The sequence below is a fragment of the Polypterus senegalus genome, chromosome 11 (genome assembly GCF_016835505.1).
Source record: "Polypterus senegalus isolate Bchr_013 chromosome 11, ASM1683550v1, whole genome shotgun sequence".
Taxonomy (NCBI): domain Eukaryota; kingdom Metazoa; phylum Chordata; class Cladistia; order Polypteriformes; family Polypteridae; genus Polypterus; species Polypterus senegalus.
This window is the reverse complement of record NC_053164.1, coordinates 8682263-8704925: the sequence shown is the minus strand read 5'-3', so window position 1 is coordinate 8704925 and position 22663 is coordinate 8682263. Positions and strand designations below refer to the sequence as shown.

At 38.8% G+C, this 22663-nt stretch overlaps 1 protein-coding gene across 1 annotated transcript in view; it reads right to left on the bottom strand.

Annotated features, from left to right (window-relative positions):
- ppp5c (protein phosphatase 5, catalytic subunit) overlaps positions 1–19993 on the bottom strand; it is a 62054-nt gene extending 42061 nt beyond the window's left edge. The window contains exons 1-4 of the mRNA XM_039768033.1: positions 19909–19993; positions 12953–13194; positions 3619–3766; positions 2053–2174 (exon numbers count right to left, since the gene is read on the bottom strand). Coding sequence (XP_039623967.1) covers positions 2053–2174; positions 3619–3766; positions 12953–13194; positions 19909–19993 — 597 coding nt within the window. The remainder of the gene's footprint in view (positions 1–2052; positions 2175–3618; positions 3767–12952; positions 13195–19908) is intronic.
- Between the last annotated feature and the right edge of the window lie 2670 nt (positions 19994–22663).

Here is a 22663-nt window from a genome sequence, read left to right as displayed (position 1 = left end):
TAAGACCTTCCTCTAAGATAACATCATACCTATGGTTTCCAGCCCTCTTCCACTACCCTGGTCTTTGTGTTTCTGTTGATCAAGTGAGGAAAGATCTAGGAATATGGCACATGCAGGGCTTCAGTGCCGGATGGAATCAGTCCCAGGGTGCCGAAAACATGCGCCAGACAGCTGTGTGGGGTCCTTTAGCACCTGTTCTCCCTTTCCCTGAATTTGCAGAAGATTCCCCAGCTGTGGAAAACATCCTGTGTAGTCCCATTGCCAAAGAAAAGGCATTCCAGTGATCCAAAGTAGTCAGACCAGTTACTCTTATTTCATACATTATGAAGATCTTTCTGTTTAACCTCTACACAACAGACTTCCAGCACAATACCAGTACTTGCCATCTGCAGAAATATTCAGACAACTCATCCATCACAGGCTGCATTATTAATTGAGATGAGTCCATGTACAGGAAGTCGGTAGAGGACTTTGTCATGTGGTGCAGGGACAACAGAAACAAACAAAACCCCACCGATTCTGACAAACTCCAAGCATTGATTATGCAAGAATGGGCTGCCATCAGTCAGAATTTGACCCAGAAGTTGATTGACAGCATGCCAGGATGAATTGTAGTGGTCTTGAAAAAGAAGGACCAATACTGCAAATATCGACTCTTTGCATAAACCTATTTGTAATTGTCAATAAAAGCCTTTGAAACTTCTGAAATGCTTGTAATTCTACTTCAGTATCATAGAAATATCTGACAAAGAGATCTAAAAAGACTGAAGCAGCAAACTTTGTGTAAACCCACACTTGTGTCATTCTCAAAACTTTTGGCCTCGGCTGTATATAAGCAGACAGTGCACAATTCATTATTGTGTAAATAATGTACAATGTCTATGAAGCTTCATGTCTTTATTGCAAGAAAGACTAGCATGTCAAAGAGCTCTTCCATGAGGTGTATGCTCTTGCTGGGCTGTGACGTACTAAATACAAGCTCTGAAGAACAGGTAAAAAAAAAAGTATAATCAGCACATAGAGGAGTAACATCACTGTTTATGCAATTTAACACTGAAAAGTTAAAGTGTCTTACATTATATAGTAAATGTAATAAAATACAACTTTTAAAACGCACTTAATAAAAAAAGAGAAAGCAATGCGCTTTGGCAGCACACTTTGCGGAGTGGGTATAAAAATCGAGGGAGTCACAGAGCTCTAGTGCTAAAGACCATTGCCGCTGAATGACCAGCACAGACCAAAACTGGCCCATAAGGGAAAATAGCTGAAGAACCCTGTCTTGATTAAGCATCTAACTGGCTAGAAAATAACATTTTAACCTGTAAAAAAGAAACAAATGTCACACCCTTACTTCAAATGCAACTGTTTACAGATTTATACTTAATGCTCCCGTACCGTAATTTAGAAATAGGATACTTTTTGATATCCTTTGTATTGACTGACTTGTCGATCATTCAAATGTTTGGCTAAATTGGTTGTGTTAGCCCCTTTAATGTGTAGGAAATCTCAAATACAGGTTTGCATGTATCTTGTGGTCTTCTATCTCCATTTCTTACAAAGCCAAAGTATTTCCAGACACCACTCTGGCTGCTACTCTTTGTCAATTGGGTGTGCTGGTGAAGGTTCTGATGCTGCTGAAACAGCCATCTTATTAACACATGTGAGTGGGTGGAAACAACTCTTGCCATGCCAATTGATAGCCTAAGAGGTTCAGTTGTCAAAAGCCAGGGCAAGCCGCAAGTGCATGCATAATGTAAGCTGTAGAACTGATACTGGGAAGAATGAGTACTGGAGTAATTTTTTTTTTTTAAATCGAAACTTATCGATATTTCGAGACTTTTGACAAACCTAATAGTGGAGCAATGTCACCAGGCCCAGCACACTGCTCTTAGATACAAAACTCTTATTACATGGAGCATCATACAAATAACTTCCAATTCAAAAGTAATGTACAAACATACAGTATATATGTGTATAGATTTTGTTAAAGATGCTTTTACTGTTCAAGCAACAACATAGCCTATATATTTATTTTAAGTTTTGTCTTCTCACCTGGTAAGCACATTTTCTGTGTAGTTTTTTTTGTTCCTTAAACCACTTCATCATTTCCTTCATAAATGTCAATGTGACCTTTCCATCCTCCAACTTCGGTCCATAGTAATCATCTTCAATTGCTAGAGAGAGAGAGAGAGAGAGAGAGAGAGAGAGAGAGAGAAAGGAAATGGTCAGAAGTATTTATCAGATTGCCCAATTGTGATATTGTGGGAATTAATACAATTTGACTACTTTCAGACTTCACTGCTCTTCAATATTCCTGGAAATGGGCAGGGTGAGTCCATTAGCAATATAACCTGAACAACTAAACCCTTGGATAAATTATCTTTAGAGCTGAAAAGCTCTAAAAGCAAATTCTACAAAACACTCATGAAGTATCAAAGAGAGAAAGAGAGAGAACATTAGTGTTTGGGCCCAAGTCTAAATTAGCTCCTAAACATGGGTACATTTATGTAATATGGCAACTGAACTGTGAAAAGGAAATAATGTGGATTCAAAAAGTATTCAGACCTCTTCAGTTTTCCATTATTTTGTTATATTGCAGCTTTGTGCAAAAACCATTTAAATCCATGTTTGCCCCTCATTAAGCAACACTCAATACCTCAGAATGACAAGTGAGGACAGGATTTAGAATTTTTTGCAAATGTATTAAAGGTAAAAAAAAAAAAAAAATAAAATCACATTGCCACTAGTATTGCGACTCTTTGCTATGGCATTCGACATTTGGCTCAAATACATCCCATTCTATTGATCATCACCGAGATGCTTCTACAACTTCTTTGGAGTCCAAAGACCACCAGTGGTCAATTCAATGGATTGGACAGAATTAGGAGAGGCAGCCATCTATCTATAAAAGGTTCCACAGTTGATATTGTGCATCAGAGCAAAAAACAAAAACGCAGCAGATAAAAGTATATTTAACTAAGAAACACACTCAAGACAATTTTTTTTTTTTTTTTTTAATAATCTCACATTCACTATAACATGAATGCCTTCCTGTATAAAAATTAATGAACGGAGAGATATTTTTAGGTTCCATTTATGCTAAACAGTTTCAAACTACCTTGTTTAAACAAATCTATGTCTTCATGTGAGCTCATTATTTAATGAGTAATTTGTAAAGTTTGTAGTTGCACTTACCTGTGAACGTGTGAGACTGAACTCGGTGACGAGTGTTATACAAAATTAACAAAGGAAAAGCAACAAGGAAAAGCCAGTACAATTAAAAAAGGGTAAAGATATGATTCAGAACGCTCAAAAATAGAATTAATGCATAACATTAATTTTAACAATTAAACTCAGTGTGGAGGACTATAGGTAATTTCATCTGTGGATATGTTTTAATTCTAAACACTTATAAAGCAGACCTTAATATCTACTATTCAGGACAAATTAAAAATGCATTGGCAAATCTGAAACATATTTATCTTGTAAACATTGCAAAATTAAACTTAACTGTATACAAACTTTACCAGAAATTGAAAAAAGTTATGATTATATCATATTTTCTATGTTTTTAAAGTTAAATTGAAACCACAAAAGAGTGAACTTGAAAATACTCACTCATACTCTCTATGTCCAGTGAATCAACCACTGATCTCTTGAGCTCGTCACTGGCGATGGCACGCTCAAATGCTTTTTGCTTGACTATCTTGCTGCACTCTTGATACTTCATCTTGGCATCCTTGTCATTTGGTCTGACTTTAACAACCTAGGAGGCATATAAAAACAAATACACACTAAAGCACACACATTAAGAAACTTGAAGTAATCCCTCAGGACTGTTTAACATGGGAAATACGCACACATGCGTGTAATGGAAAGCACCTAGAGTTTGCAGTAACGAGTGTCTCCTTAATTCTTTTGTGAGTACTATCAAAACAGACAAAAATGAAATAAAACAGTAAGCAATTACTCCATTATACCGTGAAAACAGTAAGACATATCAAGTCTGAGAAAATACACAAGATTATCTTGCACTGGATTGTTTAACCGCATTAAAAATAAATCATTAAAAGAACAAAGATGAACATAAGGAAAAAAAGAAGTTCTTAATGAAAACCGAGCAAAGAAAATGCATAAAGTTGCTGACATTGTTAAAATAAATAAAACCACAATGCACCTCTGCAAAAAGAAGAGGGCAAGAAAAACCGAAAATGTAAGTATCCAGATGGAGCCATCTTGAAGTTCAATTAGAACAACAAGAGCTCCAGTCATCTCCAGATCTTAGTGAAGTAAAGGACTAACAGGAACTAAAGACCTTTACTCCTTCTACATCTAAGTTCCCTTATTGGAATGACTCAAACATACAGACTCAGAAGTTGCACCCTATTGGTCTACATCCATTACAAAAAAGAACTGAACACCACATTTCTGTGAGATGGGTTGCTGTCATTCCATTGTCTGTTACAGGACTGGGATATACTGTGAGTTGCATCAGAAACTTGAAAAAGGAGAAAGAGTCCCAAGTTTTCCTAACCCTGTCAGATAACACAAAAGTTACTATCATAGGAAAATATCACACAGTATGTTGCTCATGTGCCTTGGGTTCGATGGGTGAAGTCAGCCTCTTATATAACAGTCATCTGATCTTTGCAGAACTGATATTCGAGAGTTTTGTGAGAGGGGCATGGTGTTTCCTGTACAATGAGCCATTCTTTCGGAGGAAGGGGAAGTGGAAGAGAGGGGGTAGGGGGTAGGGATGGTTCCCCTTGGGGTTTCCAGTCTAATGGGTTTTGGTCTCCCTTGGGGTTTCCGGGACGGAATTCTGAGAGAAGACTGATTTCTAGGAGACTGAGGATGTCTGATAAAACCAACTAATTGCCATAAAGTTCACTAAAACAAAGACTAAGTACTTATAACTCCACACTACCCCAGACACTAAGCTACCTTATGTCAAGATTCAAATTAAATAGATTTTTCCACTGCTGATGACAGAAGAATCCTCACAATGATAAAGAAAAAGCCCCCCAACACCTTTCCAACAGAACAGAAACAGTCTTCAGGAGGCCGATGTGGATGTGTCAGAGACGACTACCTGCAGAAGACTTCATGAACAGAAATACAGAAGCCACACTGCAAGATGCAAACCACTAGTTAGCCACAGAAACAGGGTGGCCAGATTGTAGTTGGTAAAAAAGGCTTAAAAGAGTCTACAGAATTCTGGAAACAGACAAGATGAAGATAAACTTGCATTACAGTGATGGCAGGAGAAAAGTGTGCAGATGAAAAGGAACTACTCAAGATCCAAAGCAGACCACCTCATCTGTTTAACATGGTGCTGGGAGTGGTAGGGCTTGGGCATGTATGGCTGCCACAGGTCTTGGCACACTTCTCTTCATGAATAATGGAACTACTGACGGCAGGCACACAATGAATTCTGTGGTGTATAGAAACATTTAAATTGCTCAGGTTCAAGTAAATGCTTCCAAACTCACTGGACGGTGTTTCATGCTACAACAAGATAAAGATCTTAAGACAGGAGTTCTTCAAAGCTATAAATGTAAAATTCCTGAATGGCCAGGCTAGCCACCTGATTTCAATCCAATTGAGCAGGCCTTCCATATGCTGAAGAGAAAACTTAAGTGGGCAACCCCCCATGAGTTGCAGGAGCTGAAGACGGCTACATCAGAGGCTTGGCAGAGCAGCAGCAGAGAAGATCATCAGCACCTGGTGATGTCTATGAATGGCACACGTCAAGCAGTCACTGCATACAAGGGATATGCGACAAAGTGTCAAATATGATGGCTTTAACAGACCTGCCATTACTGTGTCCCAATCATTATGGTGCCCCGAAGTGGGGGAACCATATAGAAAAATTTTTGGTGTGATCAAAAGTATGTGAGTACCCTTTAAATGAAGGTCTGCAATGTGCACTTTAATTATGATGTCTGAATTGCTTGATTTGCAATTTTAAACTGGGGAGCAGAAGGATAAATCAAGGAAAAATGTGCCTCTGTCCCAAACATTACTGTAAAAAGAAAATAAAACATACTTTTGTAGACCGCAAACATATTCCTTTTTATACTCCTTTTCAATTTTCTTAAATTTACTTTACTTAGATTTTTACTCAATTTTACTGTAAGAATATACTGTATGTTCAATTAATAGCAATACAAAGAGTGAAGTGGTACACTGCACTCTCTATTGAAATTGCACAAAATACATGCATATATTCAGAAACAGATGTTCAGTGGAAAAATGAAATGCATAAATGGATTTATAAATACAAATGATAAAGTTCAAGAGGCAATTGTTTTGCTAAATTCTGATGCGTTAAGTTATAAAGTGCATTATTATTTACTGTTTGTACATCCACACATTCTAATGCTCTTAATCAGAGCAGGTTTGTATCAACTCTGACCTATTCTCATTTAGCTCATTAACATCTTAATGCACACTACTGGTCAAAAGTTTTAGAACATCTCAGTTTTTCCAGTTTGTCTTCAAATGCAATCCGTTACAATGCAATGAATGACCTAAAATGTTGAAAAGGTGCCGGGTCGGGCACAATATAGCACCTTATTACACTGTATGCATTTTCTAGGGTATCTCACACTATTGAATTAAAACATGAATGCTGTCAAAACAAAACAATGCAATTCCAAATACACAGATATGACTTACTCATTTGTCATTTTGTTCCAGGTCACTGTTCACTTGTCCAGTTGCATGTGTGACGTGTTTTTTAGTTAGTCAGCTGACTGGCACTGCATGGAGTCATCAAGAGAGGCAGGTGTATGGGGGAGTGGAGCCACTTAAGTGACTCCAGTAGAGTGAACCTAAGTGTTCATCTGTCAGTCTTGTTCTGAACTTTGAGTTCATGGCATTCAAGTCAGACTCACAGAAGTATGGATCCGAGAGACACGCAGCGGGCCGAGGAGAAGAGCCTTCCTCACTGACTCGCCAGCTTCGGGCCATGTTCCTCAACTCCACTTTGCTAGCGAACGAGAGAACAATTTGTTTGATATTTAAAATAAAGTGTTACTTAGGTCTTGATGAGTTTGAGTCCGGATATTCGCTTAAGTGTATGCCACACTGGAAAGATAGATTGCAGTATAGATTGTGGATCGTGATTTTGTGTTAAAAGGATGGTGATATGATTTTTTGGAAAGATTGTCCACCCAATTTGACTAATCAAGTTTTCAAATTTATGTAGGATTTATTAACCCTTTGGCAAGCTACTTGGAAAGGGGTTGTGAGCTACGGGTAGCTCACGAGCAACGTGTTGGAGACTCCTGTTCTAGATATTATGTGTGTTCTGGATTTTGCAGTTAAGATTGCATTTCAGTTTTTTTTGAGTAGTTTTTGATTTCCTGATGCTATCTTCAATATATTCCTCCAAAGCTTCCCTGGAACATGCCAACCTTATTAACAAGCAGATGTCTGACCCCTTTGCGCACTGTGGAGTACACATGGGTAGACTATGAAACAGAAACATGACAAAATTTCTGTGAAGAGGAGAATTCACTGAAAGGATAACACATATGACCATATCCAGATAATATAAAAGACAGATTGCTCAAGATGTCTAATATGTTCAGAAATTTTGATGTAATCTCCACTAAATCTCCAAATTTCACGCATTTGCCATTTTATATCTGAAATCTGTTTTATAGTTCAGTGACTCTGTCTATGTTCTCTGCAAAACGGAAATCAAAGTGCTCAACTTTGAAAAGGCCAGCTTAACAGGTTAAGAACTAATTTTAAATGCCCCCCTCCAATAAAGACATAAAATATTAAAATGTTATAATAAAATAAAGCACTGCACTGTCAGCCACAGTGAACACAATGCACACATTTCCATAATCACCACTTTAGAAATTGCTACAAGGAACAAAAATACATTCAAACACATCTTTGTGTGGCCTTTGTTGATGCTAATAAAGTATACTCACTACTCACTAGTATACTCATTAATGTTCATCAGTAGCAGTTGGTATTATACCTAATGAATAGCATAATGTTTGAACATTTTTTTGAAACAGTAAAGAAATGAAAATGGGCATCTAGTTCACTGTTATTTCCATTAATTTGTATCTTTTTCTATCTGTAGGTTGTAACCCATTATTTGTTCCCTGAAGAAGGCTCATGTGTAATATTCTGATATTTCCTTTTTCAGTTTGCATAGTTATTTGACTATAGGGCTCCAGGCCTATCCTGGCAGTAACAAAGCAAAATCAAAGCCAGGAACCAATTATTTGCTGTACACCAGTCCATCACAGACCACGGCAAAGCACATAATAAAGAACGAAACCCTGATTTTTATTTGTTTTTTAATTTTAACTCCTTGTTATTTCTTTTTCCTAATCATATTCTGACATGCTGTTAGTCATCCTCTTCAAATGTCCCTGTTTGAGTTTACAGCAGTTTGGCTTTCTGGAATTTTCATGCCACTCCCAAGGTGAAAGTCACATAAATATTTATAGAATGGAGCTTAGCTATTGTGTGTTCATGGCCAATATGGAATTAAAACTCCTATAACTGAATCTGTGAAGCAGCAGGTCTTATCACTGTAACCATCACAAAGAGCTGCAGCGAGGAGCCGGGTCAATCTGCACAAAATACAAATTCCATATTCCAAATATCCAGCTGTTCACCAAAGATCACTTATTAAAGTTGTAATGCTAGTTTTTCCCTGAAACTACTAAAGGATATGGTTGAGTTAGTTTAGCTTCCAGGAATGCCACAATCATAGAAAAAGCTGGTTTAAAAACAGATCTTTTTTATTCCATTAAATATATTTTATTAATCCCAGAGGGGAAATTGTCTTTTTGCAGGATCTCTGGAGCACAGAGAACACTGTCAGCCATTGTGCCATCGGTGAAATAAAAGTAACACATTTTACTAAAAAATACAAACTGTTAAATGTATGCAATTGGTATGTGAAGGACAAGAAGTTTGATTATGCCATGTTCTTTTTTTAATGGAGGTGGTGGGCAATAAATTGGCTTGTGAATGTCTTTAATTCTCACCACTCTGTGTTAGCACACACGCTGTCCTGAACAAACTTAGATACACAACTGAATTACACAAACAATACTAGACACGATAAAAGTGGGAATGGGCGCAAGTGTGCCCGATAATGGAATGGCCACCAGTTTAGGGCCTGTTTCTGCCGTGTACCCACACAATCCTGAAGATGACTAAGTAGGTTTGGTAATGAATGGAAAGGTACTGTATGTCTACCCTTTCCACTTTAATTAAAAAAGCACTTCTTAACCGAGATATTCTGAATTAGCCACAAACTTTACACAAAGGTGTTTTACTCCAAGTGAGATATAGGACCAATTATTACACATTAAAACTTCCTTGTTAATGCAGCCACTGTGGCAGCACCTTTATGCCAGCACACTGCAGTCTCTAAACCAGGGGGCTCCAACCTTTTTTTCCCCCTGAGAGTTACTTTTACAAAATGAAAATGGCCGAGAGCTCCTCATGTTTTCTAATGTTTATTCTAATAGCTTATTTCAACCCAAGCAAACTGAATAAGATTGTTTTGCCTGAACATTTACAAAATGTTGGTGTCCACAACTCACATTTTGCATTAAAACATCACAAAAAATATTGAGTTCACCTGCAAGTGCATTTTGTATGTCTGTATGCATTTTCTAGTGTATCTCACACTTTTGAATTAAAACATGAATGCTGTCAAAACTAAACAATGCAATTCCAAGTGCACAGATCTGACATATTCATTTGTCACTCTGTCACTTTATTCAAATGTCCAGTTGCATGTGTGATGTTTTTTAGTTAGTCAGATGACTGGCACTGAGGTGTATGGTGGAGTGGAGCCACTGAGGTTCACTCTTCTGGAGTCATTTAAATGTTTGTCTGTCAGTCGTGTTCTGAACTTTGACTTCATGACATTCATGTCAGACTCACAGAGACATGGAGACCCCAACAAAGCAGACATTTTCAGAGCTGCTTGGTGAAGATTCTTATAGTTATCTGGCTCTACTAAGCGCCAGAAATTCTGAAAATGCTGTTGAAACTAGAACTGCAGATTATTTTGAAGGTTTACTAATATATAATATCTAAAATCCAATGTCTGTCTGTCTGTATATCTGTCAGTTTTTCACAAGAGAACTACTTAATGGATTTAAATTGTTTTGGTTTTTTTTCCTATAATTTGCTTGAACATTCCGGTTGATTTTGCGACTTCTCTCATTTCGCTATGTATCACAGTTCGCTTGTGGTATCGATTTATTTGTACTAATCCGAAAAACACTCAGCGGGCCGAGGGGAGGGGCTCTCCTCACTCCCCCGCCAGCTTTGGGTCGTGTTCCTTTATTTCGCTTAACTAGCCAATGAGGGAACAATTGAGTTCAACTTTGATTGATATTTGAAATGTGTTACTTATGTCTTGATGAGTTTGAGTCTGGATATTCTCTTAAGTGTATGCCACATTGAAAAGAGAGATTGCGTGTGACGTGTTGGAGACCCCTGCTCTAAACACCCACACTGTACGTGCAATATGCATAAAATATGTCAACATTAAAAACAGAGCCACAATTCTCACTAGTTAAAGGAACTGCTGCAACCCCGGTTGAGAAATGTGAGAAGAATCAACTGATTAATATTGATCTCACAGTTAATGAATTATTAGTTTTGCCTTTAACAATGCCAGAAATTTATTTTAGAATTTTGATAAGGTTCCCAATTTATTTTAATTTACCTTTCTTTTTAAGAGGGAGTTCTGGCTGCTAGGTGTACTCTACCAGTCAAAAGGCTGCAGGCAAACAGAAATGTTCATGTTTTTGATAGAACTTTTTTTTTATCAAAATACCATTAAATTGACTTAAAATTTCAGGCAACAAATTATTACTTGTCCATTACTCCTTGAAATGACAATCTGTCACATGGAACAACGTTGATTCTGAAGAGAAAAACAAAAAACACATGGATTTCCTGAGAAAGCGGTTTTATTTTGGCTATTTCTGAATCCAGAACTGAACCTTAAGTAAACAGAATAACAGCTTTAATCGGTGCTAATGCAATTACAAAGGTTTCTCTAATAACCAACTAGCATTTGACTATTTTAGGATAAGTGAGGGCAGTTGACTTTTAGGACACATACATTTACTGTATTTAAACAGATTTTTTTTCCTTCAGTGTATCAGCTAGACATTCGTAATTCTTGAGGCTATTATAAATATGGACTACCATTTTAATTATGTAGTACTTTTTTTCTTATCAAAACATATGCTGTATGATGCACAGCAACAAATAATAAACACAGTATAAATCTTTAAAAAAAAACAAAAAAAAAAAAACGTAAATGTATCAAATGTTCATAAGTTGTTTATCGAGAAGACACAAGCCTACAACACCTAATAGGTTTATTAACTAAGAAATATATTTTGCTGTTAAGATAACATTTTCTTTTCCTAATTGAAACTGTAAGCTGTTGCATTTAAAACAGTTGCACTGTCCAAACTACAACTGTCTGTTTCAATTAAGGGAAAAAATAAATACATTACTATCTATCTGTTTAAAATAACAAGGTATGAATACATTAAAGTTGCTTTCTTGACATTTTTGTAATTGCACAGGACAACTCCTCCGATTTCTTTTTCTCTATTTATTACTCCACTTTCTTTAACGTAAAGACTAATATTTCAATCATCTCTTGCAAAACAAGCCTTTGTTTGCTGCAAGGACATGCACTGGCTCAACTACCATAATACATTGTATAAAGGAGTGCTGCAGTTAAATCACTGTAAAGCTTAGAAAAGTAGGGGCTGAAAAGATCGTTATTTGTGATTGGCCAATTTAACGATCACTGATCAAGCCTTTTTCTTGTTAAAATCTGCCAATTCAGATTGGCGGCTGATAGATCTCACCATCCCTTTTTTGTAGGGATGCTCTGATCAACAGATGGATTGGGGTGGCAAGTGCAGTTATGAGGCCGCTATTCCAAACTGTAGTGGGGGAGATGGAGCTGAGCGAGAAGGTGAAGCTCTCGATTTATCAGTCAATCTACATCCCTACCCTGACCCATGGTCAGCAGTTTTAGGTAATGACTGAAAGAATAAGATTGTGGGCACAAGCAGCAAACATTAGCTTTCTCCACTGAGTGGCTGGGCTCTCCCTTAGCAGGTAGTGTAAGTAGCGCTGATATCCAAGAGAGGCTTGGAGTAGAGCTGCTGACAATCCAAATTGAAAGGAGGCAATTGAGGTGGTTCAGACATCTGATATGGATTCTTCCCAAACGCCTCCCTGTGGAAGTTGTACAGGTACAACCATATGGGAGGAGACCCAGGACTCACTGGGAGGATTATATCTCCCAGAAAGCCTGGGAATGCCTTAGGACCCCAGAGTATGAGATGGCAAGTGTGACTGGGGAAAGGGATGTTTGGGCTTCTATGCTAAGATTGTTGCCCCTGCAACCTGGTGGATAAACAGTGGAAAATGAGTGAATGAATGAGTAGACCCCACTCAGGCAACAGCAGTAAATTTGTCTACTGATAAACAGGCTACCAGTACAACCTTAGCTTCTATTACTTTACTCTTGTGTCTTTACGTCAAGTTTTAAACTGCACATAACACTGCACTGCTAAGGTTTATAAAAAAAAAAATACACAAGCATTCCAAAAGTAAGGGTCCATGAAAGGTGTTATATTGCTAAATTACAACATTTCAAATTAAAATGAGTGCCTAGTAATTAAATGTGTAAATTGTACGTAAAAGAAAAAGAGAAAAAACTGTCAAACTATCTTCTAAGCAAACTGAGCTACTGGTGGTGGCATCTGTGTGACAGAGAAATAAAATCTGAGAAAATGTATCATAAACAAGCAAATTGTCAGTGGTTAACAACAAGCAGTATTGCTGTATTTAATGAGGACATTAACTTATATTCACCTGATAACACAAAGACATTTCACAAAATACTCACTGTATCATAATCCTTCAATGCTGCTTTGAACTTCCCAAGAGCCATATTTGAAGTGGCCCGGCGATAGTAACCCTTAATATAGTTCTTGTCAAGTTCCACTGCGCGGGTTGCGTCAGCCAATGCATAGCCATAACATTCAGTACGCAAATAAGCAAGACTCCGGTTCCCAAAGTAGATGGCATTGTCTGGGTTGATCTCCAGTGCCTCCGTGTAGTACTTGATGGCGTTTTCATAATCCTTATCTGAAACAGGAAAATTACAGCAAGTATTTTAATATGGCACAGTTATTGTTTAATACTTCCAAAGGATTTAAAGGTGACCAATTACCCATAATCTGCTCAGTGTGCAAAGAAATTGATCAAGAATTAATAATAATAAGCTGCATTTATAGAGAGCCTTTCACAAACCCAAGGTTGCTTTAAATATAAGATGGGGGAAAAAAAAAAAAAAAGGTCATACAGAAGACAAAATTTCATCGAAGAAGAAAGTTTTGAGTTGAGATTTAAAGGTTGAGAAAGAGCGGCAAACCCAGGGACACTGAGAAAGAGAGTTCTAGAGTTGAAGGGCCGCAACACTGAAGAACCTGGGGCCTCATGTATAAACGGTGCGTACGCACAGAAATGTTGCGTAAGAACGTTTCCACATTCAAATCGCGATGTGTAAAGCCTAAACTTGGCGTAAAGCCACACACTTTTCCACGGCAGCTCATACCTTGTCGTACGCAAGTTTTCTGCTCGGTTTTGCAGACTGGCGCCACCTAGCGTCAAAGCAGTGCTACTGTTCCTGTGTGGTTACTTTTTTATTTTCCTGACGCGGCTTTATAAATACACTGAAACTAACCGCATATTGTTTATTAGCGTAATGCATCTGATTGTAATTAACTTGTAACAATATAATGGTCCAGGGAAAAGCCATAGTATTCCAAATACCATAACTGCTTTAGCATTGTTACTCTCACTGCACCTTCTTCTTTCAGCTGCTCCCTTTAAGGGTCGCCACAGTGGATCATCTTTTTCCATATTACTCTCACTGCACCACTCAGAGTATTTATATCACTGTATCCGAGTGGGTAATCACAGCAGCAGCTGATCGGAAAGAGAATTATCGGTATTACAGCATCAAGCCCAAGCTGCCAAAGCCACGGCAAAATGCTTCAGAGCCTTTCCTGTACGGACTTGGCGATTCAGAAACAGTTTCATCCCAAGAATTATAAACACACTCAATCAATTGCTCCTTGTAGAACTGTTTGTACTTATAAGTACAATTACCCCACTGTAAACTTGCACTACAGTTATAATATCGCACAACCTGTGCCACTTTATAAAGTGCGCATTTACATATGATGACGATATCATTTGTAAGATGAAATGCAACAAAATGTTTATTATACAGATAAAACTTTAACTTCATTTAAATAATCTGTATTGTTAATAATTAAACATGCGAGGACACGGTGGCACAGAGCTAGTAAGTTCACATATTGTCCCTGCCTTGCGCTGTATATTTGCTGAGACTGGCGCGACACTAAGGATAGACGGATAGAATAATTAAACACGTACTATGAAGATATTTCAATGTTCCTTAAAAGTTTTGAAGAATTGTCGTTGTTAAGCTTATGGCTTAATGTCTATTACAGAGCTGATTGTATGGTGATTGGGTATTTGGGGATAGAAAAGTAAGCACGGGAATTGGAGGTTAGTATGTTTGAATGAGACAGGACTGCTGCAGTAAAGTATTTCATCGAAGGTCGCACACAGTGCTGCAACATCTTGTCAGCCCGTTTAAGAAGCACGTAGTGATTCACACACAGAGCACATAGAAGATCAAATACAAAACAAAGCATTTAACGTGCTACTTTAGTTACGACGGGATTTGAGAAACTAGTAAATTAAATGAATTTAAGATGAAGTTTATGATGTTCTACTTTAATGACAAAATAAACTACGTGATTAAAGTGGATATTTCGAGATTGAAGTTAACATTTCGTGCTTTTTTCCTACTCTGTGCCTTTTTTTCACACTGTACCCTAATAAGCTTCCATATGACACTCAGACGGTGGGTCACGTCCCGCCTTTTCACGGCGACTTTGATATCTGACAACTTCTTTTTTATGTCGGGCACTGTGCGACATTGTGAATTTGAGCTTGTTTCTCCCAACACGCTATGTCACTCGATCAAATTCCTTTTCTTGTTTATTCCACTGTATAAACCAACAAATAGTATGTTTTTGTTTATTCCACTGTATAAACCAACAAATAGTACGTTTTTCTTTGCCTCCACTTGGTATTTGCTGAAATTCTTCTATTTTCGCTCTTGCTTTTCCCATTGCCTTTTCACAGAAAACGGAGCTTAAGGTCTATTTATATTGATTTACATATTCAAAGAGGCGTAATTCTGGGAGGAGTTGGGGTGGAACATAAAGCGCGTGCACGAGCGTTACTTTTCACACTGACCGGGATTTATGTAGTGGAAGAACGTAGAAGTTGGAGTACGCACAGATTCCTGCATCTGGATTTTTCAGTGCGTAAGAACATTTCAGCTTTTGTGCTTACGCCATGTTATAGTGGGAATTCTACGCACGGCGTTATACATGAGGCCCCTGGTGCGTGGGATAGGAAGAAGATTACTGCACAAGGGCCTGAGAGAAGGACAAGGAGTATATGGAGCAAGGAGAGGAGTGAGGTAGAGAGGGACAAAGGTTATGTAGGGGTTTAAAGGGGAGAAGCAGAACCTTGAATTTAATCATTGATGGAACCCGTAACCAGTGAAGCTAGGAGATGTGAGCAGAACGCTTTGTGCGAGTGAGGACTCTGGCTGTAGAGTTCTGAATGTACTACAGTTTCTGTATAGATTTAGCAGGGAGGCCAATGAAGAGGGAATTACAGCAATCAATACGAGACATTATGAAACAATGAACCAGAGTTTGAGCGTCATTAAAGGGCAGAAATAGACGGAAATGAAATTTTGGACAGAGTCAACTTTAACAAGTAATGTGGAGACTTTTGATGTGGAGATCCATGACAAATGTTGATACATATAGTTTAAATCAACATAGGTTAAGATAAGTTAAAAATAGGATATCAGCATAAATTTACTTTAAACACAGCATGGTATCACTACACTTATGTAATTACATTTTTTCCCTCTTGCCTCTATAATTCAGTGTTTGTTCAACAAGTTAAAACAAAACTTAAAGTAATGCTTAACCCGAGGACAATTAAAACAGAAGAAGTCCATTGCCCTTAGCTTTAACTAAGCATAATTCAAGCCATTTTTTGTCAATTTTAGCATTTCTTTGAAACATGAACATGCTAGAATATTCTTGTTCTTGCATGTAATATTTTCACTCGTTTCAAATAACATTAGCAGAACTTTAGATGGCGCCGTCATACTTTTCACTGAATTCTCTTTACTCCCGCAAAACCAATTTCACGAAAAGCAGATCACACTTTTGGGCTTTGAGTTACTCTATAGGTTATCAAAGTGAACGTAAAATTAAAACATCGTTTTACTGTGACCTAACCTCTAAGACACAGGAATTTAAACCACAAAGATGTTGGTTCAATTCCTACCACTGATTCAATGTGTCATTTGTGCATCATGGGACTTAATAGAACTACCAGAGCCTACAAAAAAATATGTAGATCCGGCCCACCTTAAATCAGTTCACACCTCTCCATCAGGATCTTTTGTCCTGTAAATGTGCTGATAAAGACAAGCAGCAAGTAGCCTGGTAACCCATTCCCCGCCGCAGGACGTGCACAAAGTTCTCCCAGGTTCATGCCTTGATTGATTATCTGGGAGTGAACTGCTGGAGTTTTAGAGTGGAAATAATATATCATTATTTGGAACATGCATTCCATGTGTGTTCCATTTCTACAATAACTTGTTTTAACACTCTGATTACACAGAAGTGTTTTTCATATTTTAGTAATAAATGACAAAATGTTGGCATAAACTATATAATGTGTGAAGCCTGAAGTCCAAAGATCAAATAAACACTTTCACAAAAGGTTCAAGGACGATACAACAGCTTCCGTGGCATAGCGGTAAGAATTGCCGACTTGTAATCGAGAGTCCTCGGTTCGATCCCGACTGCCTCCTATATCTACCGTTTTCAGTAGTGAGCTGATCTTATTGTTAATATTATACAGTACACACATACATTTGATTTGCGTCTGTAACAGCCTCTGTACATTTATAGCACTTGTAAAAGTTACTGTTTTTTTCCCCCCACTTAAATTCTCTCAGTCATGATCATGATACATACTATTGAGGGGATCTGACACTTAGTTTTTATCTGAAACTGAGAATAGCTGTAGATGTGAGTGGTGTTTTGAGGCAATGGAACTGAAAATTCTCTGATCTGGATGGATAAAAGACATACAGTATATGATATTTGGAATCATTCATTTTATGACTTGTATAGTACATTTCGGAAAATGTGGCATGGATGCAACATTATTCATATTTATTCGCATAACATCTTGCGGTTGTACTCACTGCTCTGCTAATGTAAACACAACCCCCGCCCCCCCCATTTAAGTCCTGTAAAAAGCTTCGATGGGGCTGAGCAGTCTTGTGGCTTTGGAACTCACTAGACATTAATTTTCTCCAGCACCTTCACAAGTTGCCATTTTTGTTTAATGGACTGCTTGGGTCATCTGACAATAGCATATGTTAACCATTACAGATTTACAAACTAAGGACTCTACCATTTTACTTCTTTTTTAAAGTTTTGTTTTTACTACTTGTAAAAAAAAAATATATATATATATATAGGTCAGAAAAGGCATTATAGAGTATAAAATGTTACGTTATTAGATTAGATGAATGTCTTTTGATGTATGTAACAAGCTGCTTGAAATGCTTTACCGGTCTGTAGTAGCCAATAAAGTTGTTCTATACTGCAGTCTCCTCGTGAAACAACTTGAACTCAAAAGAAGCACAACGCCTTAGGAAAAAATGCTTCATCACAGGATGAACCCTGGACACACTGGAGCTGTTGTGGATAACTAGAATGGTGGCAAAATTAAATACCATCATGAAAAATCCCCTCCAGGAAGCAATCTCTTGGAGCACCTTTACCCACAGGCCCATTCCACCATATTGTGCTACAAAGCACCTCTGGAGGGGGTCTTTTCTGTTCACTACTATCAGGGAATTCAATGCTTCTTGCTGATGTACTCTTAAGTTTATTTTGAAATATCCGCACAATATACAGGTAGGTACTTTGTTTATCGATTGATTGACTGATGTAAGTATCAATAAGGCAGATTACCTGCATTGTGAGGGATCATCAGTTACAGTACTACAGCTATTATGGCGTGATTCGCTAAGGGTGATCCGGCTGGCAGGATTCGCATTGTTGAGGACCCAAGCAGCTGGACCAGACCAAGTACTACCTGGCTGTGGTAGACAGAAGGTCATTTCCCCGAGGGTGGGACTGAACCACATGTCTGCCTAGAGGGTTGCCAACCGGGATCCCAAGCTGTTTTGTCATGTGGTGGGTGCAGCTACACGCTGTACCAGTGTATGCTTCCCAACCTGACCTGATTGACTGATTAATTAAATTAATTAATTAATTGACTGTATTATTTGTCCTGCGAGTCTGTACCAATGTTTTTTTTTTTTTTCTGTTTCTGCCACTGCTTACAACTGAACTCTCCCTTAGGGTTAGTAAAGTTGATCTAATCTCATCTACAAAGTGTTGAACTAAAAGTCTGAGGATTCCTATAAATGAGCGTTTTCAGTTTTGGTTTGTTATGCATTTCCAAACCTTTCTGAAAACATGTTGTCACTTTGACCATTATGGGTTGTTGATTTTAAAAATTATAAGTTTATCTACTTAAAATTAAATCTAGAAACGCAGTAAAGCATGCTGAAAGTGAAGAGGTCCGAGTACATTCTGAATCTGCAACACCCACAAATGGGAAGCTCTAGTTAAGAAGAAATTGAGTAGAAACGGAAAATAAAAGGATGCACCGCCATCCCTTTACACTGATGCAGATTAAATCGCTACAATCAAAACTGATTATACTTTATAAACAGAAACTTCAAAAAAAAAAAACTGCCTTGAGCTAAATAAGTTCATTCATTCATTCCCAGACTTCGAAATAAACATTTAACATTAACTTGAATAGTTTATTAGGTCTCCGACAGCTGGCCCATCACAAATGTAAACAGGTCAGCTACACAGACGACGCTTTCAGTAAATGCAAGTCTCGCCCAGATCTTTATGTTATAACGAGAAACTGGACAAACGATAACTCGTCCAATTTAAACTATAAAAGTAGTCGATGACATTTTCAAGAGTGCTTCTGGAAATGGAGAGGCACGACGACCTGCTTCACATGCTCAGAAGATCGCGACCAAAGATTAACAAGTGACAGCGTGGAAAGTGATCTTTGTAAAAGAGGCGCACCAGCACAGAATGAGGAGCTGCCATCCGCGTACCCCGAGGAAGCCAAACATGTGACGTGATAGCCATGAAAAGTGAACACCACGCGGAAGGAAACCGGAAGATCATGCCGACTTTTTCAAACTGCCATCGTCCAAATTACAGGGGCGAGACAGTGAAAGGCGCAACTGAATGCACTCCTCGTGGTCAAAGCAGGAGAACATTCTCGGCGCAAGCCCGCGACCGAAAAAAAAAGGCGACACCATTACAATGACAAGCAGGCGGCGCCACTACTCGTGAACACAGCCGGATAAGAAAGCAACCTCCAGTAACTCATCCGAGCTCCCTTTCCGTCGAGTCACTACTACTGAATAAAGCTCGAAACAGAAGAGCATGCAGCTCACCCGGCTTTCTCGTGCCAGGCATGCACAAAAACAGTACCAAGCCCCTCATTAAAACGTTTACCACCACACCCGACAGTTCGCTTCTTTTTTCCCTCATCGACAAAACTAATGTATTAATTAACATGTATATGTGAGGCTATAATAAAAATCACCTTTAAAGTAGTTATTCGCCTTCTCCTTGAGGGTCTCCGCGCTCCGCTCAGCCTCCGCCATCATTGCACTGCCGCAATCCGCCATGCCGGGCACGCGCAGTCGCAATGTACGCAAAACACGCGGCCGCCAACTGGTGTTACCATGGAGATCAGAATGCGCGCGCGCTGACGGGGTCGCTCTCATTTCTGCGAGGCGTGCATATCATCTATAGAGCGCATGCGCCTTTGCTCTTGAGGTCAGTTACAATAAAGTTTATTCTTCATTTTTAATCACTATAGACCAGGGCTATTCAATTACAAATTCAGTTGGGCCAGATTGTCAAACCAAGAAGGTTAGCTGGGCCAGTCATTTTAGCGGCAAAGCAGCTCGTAATGACAAATTTTAAAACCAACACAAACAAATTTATTGAAAAACATAAGGTTTATTCGTTGTTTCTCTTTTAACTTTGGTCAGTTTGCAGAGCAAAAGGTGCATACAAAAAGAGCTGAATTAACAGAATCTGAGGTAGCCCCTATTTTTTCCACTTACAAAAGAAAAAAAACTGACCTAGGCTACATATCTGACCTATCTGATCACAAAGTGCATAAAACAAAATAGTGCACAGTAGTAGGCTATTAGAAATAACATTTTTTCCTTTTGAAACAAAATAAACAACTTGCACACATTTGACCCAGGAACATCTCAAAGTGCATAAAATAAAAAGTGCACAGTATTCACAACTATAACAACACTGAGGGAACATATTTTAAATCACCATGTGTGATTAGGCATGCCTCTGTTACACATCCCACATTATATTGATGTATTGTAGGCTACAGTTACCCTGCTGACTTAGTGGGAGAAGTGACATTTTTTTGTTTTGAACGAGAGCAGTGACTTTAGGCTCGTAATTTGTCAAGTTGTCAATGCAATTCAAGGCATTGGTGGAGAGTATGGTCAGTCAGGGAGCAAACGAGTTGCTTTTTATGGAGTTCATGTGTGAAAAACTTGACTCACATGTATATGTTGATCCAAACATAATGAGCATGACGATCGCTACTTTCTTAATGTTAGGGAACTGATGTGCGTTGACATCAGTCCAAAACATTGCAGGCCCGTTAGTGGAAAGCTCCTGTGCCATGGTTACAGATGACTGCATGTCAACAAGTTCGAGTGTGAATTTCCCCTCGTCAATGGAAGGGACCAGTTTCTTAGCTCTGGCGGATAAGTCCCCTTCTATTGCAACAGTGAACGGGTCTCTGACAAAAACGGCCAACTCTGTGGGCAGATCAAGTCCATCCAATCGACTAGCAAAGTTATTTTTCAACATCGCAATGAAACCTGTCATCACATCCGTGATTTGTGTGGGGGATGAGATGCATTTGCGGAGTGTCGGAAAATGCAGCATTCGCCTGTGCTCAAATCATTTGCGAAAAGGTCCAGTTTAACTTGGAATGCGCGCATCTGTTCCACAAGGTCGATGACAGTTTTGTCTCTGCCTTGTAGTCCCAAATTGAGATCGTTCAGGTGTTTGAATATGTCGCTCAGAAAGCAGGCATCGGCCATGAAGTTGTCGTCCAATATGCGACTCAAGTGCACTTTTGCCTTTTTTGCTTGCTGCCGCGGAGGTAAGTTATGATCTCTTCTCTGAGACCGCAGAAACGCTCCAGTGCTTTGCCTTTGGACAGCCACCTCACGTCATTATGCAAAAGAAGTTTGTGGTGCTCAGCAGCCATTTCTGACAGCAGCATGCGGAATAAGCAGTGTTGGAGGCTTGATGTGGAGCGAATAAAATTAATTATAGCCATAACGCTGTCCATTGTCGTTTTGAGCGCCCCGCTTAGTTTTGCGCACAACACCGCCTGATGCACAATGCAGTGTAAGGAGATCAACTGAGGTGCAACAGCGGACCAACGTGCTGCCAAACCATTCACTTTCCCTGTCATGGACGGAGTCCCATCTGTCACAAGCATGCACACACGCTTCATATCCAGACCACTGTCTTTAAAAAAGGCTGAAATTTTCCCAAAGACTATATCGCCAGTTGTGTGTCCTTCTAACGGCAGTAGGCCGAGCAGCTCCTCTCGGAAGCATTTGCCATAAAAAAAACGGACATATATGCACAACTGAGCAGTATCAGTTTTGTCTGTGGACTCATCTACTGCTATAGACATAGTATCAGCTTTCATCAGGTCTCCTAACAGCGTTTCATACACATCTGCAGCAAGAATTTCAACCCTACGAATGTTTGAAGTATCTGATAGGGGTACGTTTTTTATAGCAGATACCACGCTCATTTTAATTTTATCGTCATTTATCACCTCATCCACGACAGCCAGCATACAGTCCTTCACGGTTTCAGAGTCTGTGAATGGCCTTTTCTTTTTTTGCCAGTATCCAGGAAACATGAAGGGATGCTGCAGTAGCTCTCTCTTGGGCTGTGAATGACCGCACCATGGTAGTACTGCTCCGGTTGTAAAATGCAATCAAATTTTGCAGCCCTCTCTTGAGATCCCTCTGGAAAATTGGTGCGAAAAGTGTGGTGTTTCTCAACATGATGCCTCCGCACATTGTAATCTTTAAATACTCTAATGCACTCATTACAAATTAAACACATCGGTTTGCCATTTGGATGTGGCGGTAAAATAAACAAGTATTTGTCAGTCCAGACAGGGTTAAACTTACGGTTTTCATTGGCAATTTTACGTTTCAGTGTTGAGAAAGACATATTGATAGTAATCTAAGCTACTACCAGCACGGTCTGCATTGTTTGCG